Source organism: Drosophila montana, unplaced genomic scaffold (genome assembly GCF_035044405.1).
Source record: "Drosophila montana isolate Dmon_TW-CO22-7 unplaced genomic scaffold, ASM3504440v1 contig_3734_1, whole genome shotgun sequence".
NCBI lineage: Eukaryota > Metazoa > Arthropoda > Insecta > Diptera > Drosophilidae > Drosophila > Drosophila montana.
This window is the reverse complement of record NW_026998621.1, coordinates 332,579-343,970: the sequence shown is the minus strand read 5'-3', so window position 1 is coordinate 343,970 and position 11,392 is coordinate 332,579. Positions and strand designations below refer to the sequence as shown.

Here is an 11,392-nt window from a genome sequence, read left to right as displayed (position 1 = left end):
TTCCATTCATATATCTATCATATTCGTCTGTGCATCTAAATTGACATTGGACTAATATATGAAATAGATCCTTGGGAGTTCTTGTTTTTACACTTCTTTACATTTTTGTTTTTAGAGATAAAGGAGACTATATTTCTTTTTTGTAAAAATCTATCAAAATCGGAAAACTATTATAATTTTAATTATAATTTAAGGTATAAAATCTGACTTATGCAATTTGTTTAAAATAGATTTTCCAACAAACTAAAATATTATTACTTTGTTTTTATTATTATTAAATTCGTTTTAATTGGCATTTTTATTTAACACGCGTTAAAATGGAAACTTTTGTATATTATTAGTTCTTCAGTCGTGTGCTGATTTTGGCATGTGAAATAAATATGTAAATTTTGATATAAAAAATTCATGGAATGATCATATTTCATAAAAGTTATATTGACCTGGACATGATTTCCTCCAAATAAATAAATAAGTCTGTAATAACTAAATAAACTAAAACCTGTTGAAATTTTCTATACCGAAACAATGTCACAGTGCTTAAATCAACCTAAGATCATTCTGTAGAAGCAATGGATTCGGAATCTTGTTTTAAACAGGCAGGAAACACATGAAACTAAAATCGATAATATCTCAAGAGACTAATATATTGAATAGAGCCTTCAGCTGTGGATAGGCACAACAATTGGGACCACAGATGATCACATCGGAGTAGATCTGATGCTCTCGACTGTAGGTCAAATTCTTGATATTGGTAAACTTGGGCTGGGTAACGCGCTTCAGCAGATCGCGAGACTCTAGCGCATAGCACAGTTTGCCGCATAGGCACTTGGGCGCTTCCGAGATGAGTTCGATGAGTATGGCAGGCAGTGTACTCGTCGAATAGGGCAGTTTATGTGTAGAGACCACGCGTGCCGCCTGCAACCAGAGCGGCGTGGGCGTGTGTGTGGCAGCTGTGCGTTGCACCTGTGTTTGAGCGGCTTCCACATTGAAACCTTTGAAGCAGTTGCCCCATACGTCCAGCAAATCTATATGCAGATCCTCAATGGCAGCGGGCAGTGATTCTAATTTATTGCTGGACACATGCAGCGATCGCAGCTTTTGAAGGCGACGTATGGCGAAGGGCAGGTGACGCAGCTTATTATGGTTCAGATTAAGCGTGACCAGACTCTCGAATCTGACCAATGGCGGTGGAAAGTAGCTGAGTCCGTTAGCCGACAAGTCCAGCTCGCAGAGGGACTGACTCAGTTTGCTACCACGCAGCCAGCACCAGTCGTTGAGCTCGCCCAGCGCATTGCCGCTTAAATGCAGCGAGGTGAGCGGCAGGCGACCCAATTCGGTGGGTATCTATGCGGGTAAATGAAATATTCATTATAAATCAACGCTAACAATGTGTATATTACCTTTGCTAGCTTGTTGCCACTGACATCCAGCGTGGTCAGATTGCGCAGTGTGCAAATCTCAAAGCTGAGCTTCATCAATTGGATATTGTTGATGGTCAGCGATTTGAGAGTGCGCGGAAAACCTTTAACTGGATACTCGCTGCGTTTATTGATGGTCATTCGCTGCTGCGGCTGTGCCTTCTGTGGTAAGGCGGTTGTGTTAGCTATGTTCAGTCTCAAATTGATGGCATCCTTGCCCTCCATGCCCAGCTTGAGCGTTTGAAGAAAACCCTTTAGCTGTATGGGATCACATTTGATGAGCAGATTCTCTGCCGGCTGCTTAAAGCCAATGGTGGCCTTGCCGTCCAGCACGAATTTGGTGTGTACGCAGTGTATATTATCGCGCACCTTGTACCGTGTGCCAGCCTTCACCTGGGGAGTGAACAGCACCATTTCCAGCTCCTTTTTGGTATTGCCATTGGAGTCGCGCGCGCTTTGCTTGTAGCCGATGGCAAGCGTTGATTTTACGGCCCGAGGAGTCCGATTTGCCTGCGTTGTGCGATTTAACACCTGCACCTCGCATAATATTTTCATTGCGTGGCTGCGTTGGCTTAAAATAAACAGAAATAACGCCAAAAAACGTAATTGTTATTTCTTAAGTTGTTAAAACGGCTTTGACTTGCTCGCGGTGCTGCCATCTGGTTAGTTGTCAAACAGCTGACGCTAGCCGATAGCTGCAATAATCGATAGCACAACTTGGCGCGTTTTTAAATTAAAAAAATAAAATATTAAGTAATGAAATGGAAATACAGTGAAAAGTGTAAATTGCAACACCAATATAATTTAATAAGTTATAAATTAATAGAGGTCACTAAGTTCTTAATGTTCCATGACACCAAATCGGCATCAGCTGATTGTTCAAGGAACTAGTTCAAATCTTAACAACTGCAGCTTTAAAGCTTAGGACTAGCCACAACATCAAAAGTAGTTATAAAACAAAACAAAACATTGAACCTTACTGGTCAAATTGCTGTAAATTTACTAACCAAAATCACGGGTTTGCCCACACAGCACGCTAAACGCAGGAAAATGATATTTCGGAAAGTTGTCCGCTTTCGTCGACAATTTCTACCATTTTATATGTTCAATGGATTCTTGTGACAACGCAACGACACGCGTTATCAACGCTTGCGTTATAACAATTGCGACAACATTCAACAAAGGCGGGAACTAACAGTAAGTGATTTATATTTGTTTATCAACGAAGCTGTAAAGGTGCAAATTTATGCAAAAGTCAATAACTGCATAACAGAAAACATTTGAAGCTTTTAAAAGCTTGCATAGGCGAAAGCTTTGCAGAAATGGCGGGCAAATTATTTGAACAAAACTTAACGAATAAGTAAATATAAGTTACACAATGGTTTCAACAGCACAACAGCCTACTAGACAACGATGTAAGCCGCAACGTGGTTATCAATATTGACAACTGTGCGCTTTATAGCACCAATGTAAGTAATATTCTGCATAATATTAATATTAATATTAATGTTAAACATTTTGCATGATCTGGCAACGTTAACAACGCTCAACAGTTGCGCAGTGTGGCCAACACAGCTGATCATCAGCATCGGCAATCGTCATCGCTCAGCTATCGATCACTCCAGCAACGCAAGCGCCAACGACGCGAGCGCGTTTTAGTCATATTTCGTTATTTTTGCGCGACAGTCGCATTCGCACTGACTGTCGCCTGCGTCAACTACACGTTCCACACAATGGGTTGGTTTTTTGCGGTACTCGTTGCGCTCATCGCTTTGCTGCTAACAAGGTCTTGGCGCTGGTTCTACATCGCGGGAGCAACAGCCAAACGAGATTTAACGTGAGTTTCGTGTGTGTGTGTTTTTGTGTGTTTCTATGATGTGTATGTTTTGTTGTGTATAAATGTGGTGTGCGTCCTAAGGTTGATTCGTTTACAATACCGCAAGTGGTGTGCATTTCAATACAATTTACATTTTCTTTTATAAGTCCATTTGAGCGTTCCCAACTCTCCTGTGTCTCTGCCACTCAACCGCAAACAGATCGTTGTCTGGACGTATACTTTGCCCATTGTACCCAAGCGCTAAACAAGTAAAAAAAAATATTATAAAAAAAAATAGTCATAGAAAAACTCGTTTCTGCCATCTATTTGGGTCGAGTGTCTGCAGCAGCCACTATGTACAGATTTTAGAAAAGCTACAGCTGAAGTTTTCTCTTTTCACAATTTTCATACATATGTTATCTGGCCTTTCGACTTGATTGCTATGTAAACAAAACATATGCTTGGATGTGTCATACATTTGGGCTATCAGTTGTGCATAGTTTTTTATCGTAGCTTCTTTTTTTATTGCCAGTCATTGACTTCGTCAGGTTCAAGGTCGCTGCAAACAATGTCAGTAGGTGGCAAAAAAAAAAAAAAAAACAAACCAAAACAAACTGAAAAATCAAATTCACTTTTAATACACCATTGAGCGGTTGGCCCAATCCATGCGATAATGCGTGAAGAGTCTCTGCAACGCATACTAATTTTTTTTTCTTTATCGTGTCTCTGTGCCTCTCTTTGAGTGGGGCGGAAGAAGCAGAGTTGTTGGTGCTGCTGGCACAGTTACTGACGCGGACGCCGACGTCAACGTCGACGTCGATCAGCGCACGAACTGTTCTTGAAAACGTCGTCGTGTCACTTGCTTTTGGGGGTTTTATAATTGTTTTATTTTTTTGTATTTTCGTATTTGAATTCAATTTAAATTTGCGGAAGTATCACATTTTTGTTGCTATGCTTAGCTAGGGTTGCCAACGCTCAACACTAATTTTATGTAAATGACAATTATAAATGCCCAAAGTAAGCAGAGAGGCCGCTGATCTATGGAAATTTCCGTGACACAATTCCGAAATGCTTGACAAAAAAATTAAAAAGAAAATAGACCATTGGGTATTATACTATCCTACACATGATACAAATACATGTCTGCCAGAAAGATCTTAAGCAACATTGGTCGCATCTTTAGTTGGTTGGTATGATATAGATTTGGTAAAATTAGTAGGATTACCTTGTGCTAACTAACTTTGCTCAGATTAAAATTGGTGTTATCTCTGGATCATGGGCTTAAATTGTCAATTCTAATTAACTTTATCTGAGCCTCTAATGCCTGAAGCTACTAAATTTAATTTCCCCTAAATTAATATGCACACAGTTTTAAAAAAAAGTAATTAGGAACTTATATAGATATTAAGTAAGAAATTCGAATTAACTATGAAAGTATTAGTTTAGCCGCTTTGCTCGTATTCTCCACTTCCAAGAAATTTTTCAAAAACATATTAGCGCTCACTTAAGTCATAAAAGATAAGTGCAGTGTAAAAGTTCGACTTTGGGGCCTTTAAACAAATTTTTTATATATTTAGAGTAGCAGAAATCATAGATCATTAAGGTAGCCAAACTATAAAGTGTAAGGAGGAATCGAAGGTGTATTCTTAAAGTAAAGAAAAGGTTCCGGCTTATAATTTCAATAATAAAACAGCTGTTGAATGACATTGCATGTTGTATATACTACGATCAGAAACTGCTAATTATAGTCTCTGATAATTAAAATCTTCTCCAAGTTTCGAAAATACAATACCCTTCGGTAGTTATATAGATCAATGGTATATTATATATACATAAATTGGCATTGAGTTGGAGTCGAAATTTGCGCACTGACGAATTGCTGAAAATCAGCTAAATTCGTTTTTATGGCACAGAAACACAGCAACAACAACTCAGATCGAGTTCCGAGCAACAAGGCCAGGTGTATTTCAAGTTAATGAACAAGATTCTTAAGATCGACCATTCCGCTGCAAGCGGTTTCTTGACGACCTTGCGTAACTCGGCTCTGTATCATGCGCTATTCACACACATGGTATACAAAGTGCACGAGCTTAGATACATACACGTACATATATAAGATGTTTTGTATATACATATATACGGCGTATTAAAATGCCAATTGTCACTTTATTGCTTGAATCGGCAGTCGCGCTGCTCACATAATTGGACCCCATCGGTAGCACTTCAACAAATTCCAATTACATATAGCTGAATTAATTTTTAGCACGTCGCCATGGGCAATAATCCCCAACTACTTAGGCGCACAATCTTATCAGCTATGCTACGCTTTCTATCAAGTCCAAAGCACTCTCGAGTGCTAGGCAAATCGAGTGCAGCTTAAAAATTCCATAGATTCGATAGATTGGGGGGCTGTATTAGCCGGTCGTAAATTATGAACGTTAAGTGAATTAACTTTCCGTTATGCTCCATATATGTATAAGTGTGTACAAACTTTCCTTAAGCCAAGTGGTTTTTAGTTTTTCCTAGATGGGGCTACCCCCGTAGAGGGTATTATAAATTCGTCATGCAGTATGTAACACATAAAAGGAAATGACTCTGACCCTATTAAGTGTATTTATTCTAGAGCAGCTTCAAGAGCCGAGTCGATATAGCCAGGTCCGTCTCTCTATCTGTCTGTTTCTATGCGAACAAGTCTCTCAGTTTTACAGCTATTGTCTTGAAACTTTGATCGGACCTCTCTATCATTTAGCTGCTATAGAAACGATCGATCGAAAAATAGATTCTTGTATGGAAAACTTGTTTGTTTATGAAGATATCTTGACAAAGTCGGCATTTATTAGTTTCACCACGCTCCCTACATATATGCCAAAGCTTATCAACATCGGACTACCATATCATATAGCTGTCTAGGAACGATCGGTCGAAAAGTAGCTTCTTATATGGCGAAATATTCTGCTTTCCAAGATATTTTCATCAAACTCTGCTCTTACAAGGTTCACTATTCTCACATATTTGCAAAAGGGAAATGTCTACAAGGGTATTCAATCTTCGACGTGCCGAAGATGTACCCTACTTTCTCGTTTTTTTATTTACTTAGTACATCGGAGTAACCTTTGCTCTGAGCTCATTTGATTTATATCTAAATGTTAATATTACTACGCTTTCAGCTAAATGTACTTTAGCTTCAGCTGTAATTGGCAAAGGTCTTATACAGTCTACTTGGTATGATTTTTATTTAATGAATTCCATATAGTTGTTTAGCTTTACAGATTATTCTTAACTGGTTTACGTTGTTTTTTACAAAGTACATACGTATAGGTTTTTACAGGGGGCACAGTCTTATTTTCAAGGTAACTCAAGGTATACAATCCATCCAATCCTAAAATAAGTTTATTTATATTGGTAATATATATCGTCTTGACATTTTGCTGCATTCATTTCATCTAGGGGCCCAGTCATCGGATTTATGAAATTATATTTGTTAGATGACAATTATGAGTAGAGATCAAATTTGTTTAGCAGTTTTTATATGAAAATACTTAGTTAATGAAAAATTCTTAATAAAAGGGCAATATATTTTATGAGAAAAAATAGCAAACCAAGCTTTTAAGTGAAAAAAAACGTGGATTCAAAAATGTGTTAATCTTTGGGAGTTGATGCAGTTAAATAAGTCAACTACTTGTTAGAGTAAAGCATACTTTGATGGGAAATATTCCATTTGAAATGAATATATTAAAAAATCGTTATAGCATATACATACATTAAACTTGTACTCAGTTTTCTATTGAAGAAACCAAGCCGATTAACAATTTCATTTACTTTCGCTCTTAACTTCACATAATTTTAGTTTTATTGCCATTTCGAATCACTTCAAGCTGTTTTCCCAGGCACATTTAATTGCAGTTGGCCCCCTCTTTGCCCCTCCGGCTGTTTGCCATGATTATACATATGTACTTTAGGCCTTATCTGGGTTATGGCTGCGCCGTGTGCTGCGCTTGTCCAACGCTTGAGCTATTTTGGTTTGTTTTCACAATCGGCCCATAAAACACGCAACTCCAGCAGATCGATTGATAATGTAGACACACCTGTATACTGTGCAATTGTGCGGCATATCGCTAATCGTGCTTGTTACTCTTCTTATAACAATATTCTTCTTCCCCTGCCCCTTGCAGTGCTTTGTGGGCCTATGGAAAGCTGCTGCGTTACACGAAACATCACGAACGCCTCAACCATACCGTGGCCGATGTTTTCGAGGAAAATGTGAATGCTCATCCGGAGAAGATAGCCGTGATTAGCGAGACCCAGAAATGGACATTCCGCCAGGTGAACGAGCATGCGAATCGCGTGGCCAATGTGCTGCAGGCGCAGGGCTATCAGAAGGGCGACGTTGTCGGTCTGCTAATGGAGAACCGTGCCGAGTATGTGGCCACCTGGCTGGGTCTATCCAAAATTGGCATCATCACGCCGCTGATCAACACGAATCTGCGTGGTCCCTCGCTGCTGCACAGCATCACAGTGGCCCATTGCCATGCGCTCATCTACGGCGAGGATTTTGTTGAGGCCATGGCCGATATAATCAAAGATCTGCCCAACAGTCTGACACTGTTCCAATACAATAACGAGAACAACAACACACAATCGGAGGCGGTCAAACAGGCCAAGAATCTGAATACGCTACTCTCCGCGGCCAGCACTGAGAAACCCGGCAAGGCGCAGGTGGATCACCATGACAAACTGGTCTACATCTATACATCCGGCACCACGGGTCTGCCCAAGGCGGCTGTCATCTCTCACTCACGGTTAGTCAGCAATAATGTTTCTTTTCTTACTTTTTAGAGATAGAGACTAGACATGAACTCATGCTTTACCAAGTATTCACAAGTACATTTGCAAGTTATTTTCATTTAACAAATGAATAACAAATATTTACCTTTGAGAAAGTTGCAGCTTACATTTATTTAATCTATTTGAGTGTCTTCTTTTTCTCAAGCAAGTACTTGGTACGAAAGAATGCAGGCTATTCATTACATTCACTTCATTTTCTATAGCTCATACTTAAAATAGGCAAAGCGTAAGAAATGAATGACGCGTTTGTCTAGTGTTCAAATGCTTTTGTGCAAGTCTTCTATTGAGTAATAAAGAGAATTGATAATCATGACATGCCAGCTATAATTATCTTGTAAATATTATATTTCTCTTATCTATAATTACAATTATTGATAGCAAAATATGCAGATATTAAAACATATAAAGTTTTTCATCAAATGATAGTTATAGTAGTCTATATATTTGTGGGATGAGGTCTTAGATCCATTTTTTATGTTATGCTTCATTTAGCATTTAGACCACAATAATTGGATAATATTTCTAGATGTATCACATTGCATATAGGCAATGATATTTCAGAGTGTGTTATATTTTTAGTATATATTAATTATTTGTATTCATAAGTTTTTTTTTTAAGGAATTATTTACTATAAAATTAAATATTTAGGTATTGACTTTTGAAACAAGATTTATAAATGGCTCATGAACTTGCATTCTTATGTAGAATCAATTGCATCAATTACAAAATTTCAATTTTCTATAAATATCCACTAAAACCCATTTTCTGCTCCCAGTTATTTGTTCATTGCCGCCGGCATCCACTACACCATGGGCTTCAGCAACGACGACGTGTTTTATACGCCTTTGCCGCTCTATCACACCGCTGGTGGCATCATGTGCATGGGCCAGTCGGTGATCTTTGGCTCCACGGTGTCCATACGCAAGAAGTTCTCGGCTTCCAACTATTTTGCTGATTGCGCCAAGTTCAATGCTACTGTAAGTGATTTTAAGTGCCGTTTATTGTCCATCAATCTAACCATCTCTGCCCGCACAGGTTGGTCAATATATTGGCGAAATGGCGCGCTATATCCTGGCCACTAAGCCTTCGGAGCACGATCGTGCGCATCGTGTGCGTTTGGTCTTTGGCAACGGTTTGCGTCCGCAGATTTGGCCGCAGTTTGTGGAGCGTTTCAACATAGCCAAAGTGGGTGAATTCTATGGCGCCACAGAAGGCAATGCGAACATTATGAATCACGACAATACTGTGGGTGCCATTGGCTTTGTCTCGCGCATATTGCCCAAGGTGTATCCTATATCGATAATTCGCGCCGATCCCGATACTGGCGAGCCCATACGTAACAAGGATGGCCTCTGCGAGCTATGTGAGCCCAACGAACCGGGCGTCTTCATAGGCAAGATCGTCAAGGGCAATCCGTCGCGAGAATTTCTGGGCTATGTGGACGCCAAGGCATCGGCCAAGAAGATTGTCAAGGATGTGTTCAAGCATGGCGATATGGCATTTCTCTCCGGCGATCTGCTGGTCGCTGATGAGAAAGGCTATTTGTACTTTAAGGATCGCACGGGTGACACATTCCGCTGGAAAGGTGAAAATGTGTCCACCAGCGAGGTCGAGGCGCAGGTCAGCAATGTGGCTGGCTACAAGGACACCGTGGTGTATGGCGTAACCATACCGCATACTGAAGGACGCGCCGGCATGGCTGCCATATATGATCCGCAGGGTGAACTCGATTTGGATGTATTTGCCGCGAATCTTGCCAAGGTGCTGCCCGCCTATGCGCGTCCACAAATACTGCGACTGCTCACCAAGGTGGATTTGACGGGCACCTTCAAGCTGCGCAAGGTGGATCTGCAAAAGGAGGGCTATGACCCAAATGTGGTGAAGGATGCGCTCTTCTATCAAACGTCCAAGGGACGCTACGAGCCGCTCACGCCCAGCGCCTACGAAAAAGTGCAGCGCAACGAGATTCGATTTTAAAGGACTGTAATTACCGCTCTCTCTTTAGGGATCTTTTTCTTTGGTGACTTTACACCCTAATGCTGTTAATTAATTTGTAAGCGTCTTCACCAACCATTCCCCCCACTTTCGGGCTTATGCACACATCCAAGGCTTAGCACTTTTGTATTGTTAAGATACACATATATACATATATGTATCTAGTATATAGTTGATTTGTGCATTTTTGTTTGAAACGCATTTTATATTGTTTTGTATACGAACCAAAACTTTGTCTAAGTGCAATTCGTATGTGCGAGTGAGTGTGCGTGTATGTTTGTAAATCTTATTGTTAGTCGTTTAGAAGAATTTTCTTACCACATACCATTTTATGTAGCCTGTACATATGAGCCTCTAATTGGTTTCTGTCCTTTATTCTATTAAACTCTACGCCCCAGCGTGTCTATCAAATAAAGTTCTACATCGATTAGTTTTATTGAAAATATTGCGTTTAATGCGTTTCTCTCGATTTGTCACGTTGATATTCGCCACCTGCATACAAATTATAAATTTTAGCAGTCTGGGCGAAACACGTAATCATGTGCTTGGAAGCCGTCCATAGCTTGGCCGCGTACTTGCGCTTTTGTGTTGCTATTAACTGCAGTGAACTTGAACCTCAGCAGCATGCATTATGATTGGAATTTTGCATGCAGCATGCTTTGTAGAGTATCGAGATGTTAGCAGTTAAATTTAACAGGTACTTCAACAAGTGGACAAAACAAAACAAAAAATAGCAGGTTGTTCATCTGTATGTTAAATATTTGACATGAAGATTATACATGCAAAAAATAGCTAATCTAAGCTTAACCGCACCATTTACGGTTTGTTTATATTTACTTTTCAGTTTGTACTTTGGCCCTATACGATCTTTAACCCTAACTTGCGCAATATACATTAGATTACATTACATTACATTACATTTTTTATACATTAGATACGAGGTTCCCATGTACTCAGATTTCTAATTTTAGTTACAATTATCACTTAAGTAAATCAATTCATTTGTGGCCGAATAGATACGATTTTGAACTTTCACAGCAAATTATTTTTTAGAATTAATAGAACATAATTGAACTACAATCGACACACAATTGAGCTCGCAACACTTTTATAGAGAAAATATTGTCTATGATTGATATCTGTCAAGCATGTCTAAGCTAAACCTAAATATATAAAAATAAATTGTAGTAAATATGATATCCTAATTAATCTAGCCTTCCAGATACACCTGTTCTTATTAGGGTATAGAAAGTAAATATATAAACATAGAAATAGAATACAATTTTAAAGGGAAAGTTTTGGACAGGTAAGATATTA

The 11,392-nt window shown here is 39.3% G+C and overlaps 2 protein-coding genes and 1 long non-coding RNA gene across 3 annotated transcripts; 2 read left to right on the top strand and 1 right to left on the bottom strand.

Annotated features, from left to right (window-relative positions):
- Window positions 1-616: 616 nt before the first annotated feature.
- On the bottom strand, window positions 617-2,089 carry Lrr47 (Leucine-rich repeat 47). The gene is made up of 2 exons (XM_064695323.1): window positions 1,401-2,089; window positions 617-1,344 (listed from the first exon to the last, which is right to left on the bottom strand). Exons 1-2 carry the CDS (start codon window positions 1,971-1,973, stop codon window positions 631-633), a joined length of 1,287 nt encoding a protein of 428 aa, XP_064551393.1. The 5' UTR covers window positions 1,974-2,089; the 3' UTR covers window positions 617-630.
- Window positions 2,090-2,321: 232 nt separating this feature from the next.
- On the top strand, window positions 2,322-2,887 carry LOC135437381 (uncharacterized). The gene is made up of 3 exons (XR_010437676.1): window positions 2,322-2,363; window positions 2,451-2,615; window positions 2,810-2,887. It is a non-coding gene; the product is annotated as an uncharacterized LOC135437381 (long non-coding RNA).
- A 179-nt stretch (window positions 2,888-3,066) lies between these two features.
- On the top strand, window positions 3,067-10,518 carry Fatp1 (Fatty acid transport protein 1). Its single transcript, XM_064695283.1, has 4 exons — window positions 3,067-3,255; window positions 7,407-8,033; window positions 8,856-9,057; window positions 9,116-10,518. The coding sequence occupies exons 1-4, from the start codon at window positions 3,152-3,154 to the stop codon at window positions 10,055-10,057; spliced, it is 1,875 nt and encodes a 624-aa protein (XP_064551353.1). The 5' UTR covers window positions 3,067-3,151; the 3' UTR covers window positions 10,058-10,518.
- Window positions 10,519-11,392: the final 874 nt, after the last annotated feature.

What these genes read in the sequence shown, in the direction of transcription:
- Lrr47 (XM_064695323.1), bottom strand. Translation starts at nt 1,973, where the DNA reads ATGAAAATATTATGCGAGGTGCAGGTGTTAAATCGCACAACGCAGGCA. An exon ending in GTGGCAACAAGCTAGCAAAG is followed by an intron (nt 1,345 to 1,400) that starts GTAATATACACA and finishes TTACCCGCATAG; the next exon opens with ATACCCACCGAATTGGGTCG.
- Fatp1 (XM_064695283.1), top strand. Translation starts at nt 3,152, where the DNA reads ATGGGTTGGTTTTTTGCGGTACTCGTTGCGCTCATCGCTTTGCTGCTA. An exon ending in GCTGTCATCTCTCACTCACG is followed by an intron (nt 8,034 to 8,855) that starts GTTAGTCAGCAA and finishes TTCTGCTCCCAG; the next exon opens with TTATTTGTTCATTGCCGCCG. An exon ending in GCGCCAAGTTCAATGCTACT is followed by an intron (nt 9,058 to 9,115) that starts GTAAGTGATTTT and finishes CTGCCCGCACAG; the next exon opens with GTTGGTCAATATATTGGCGA.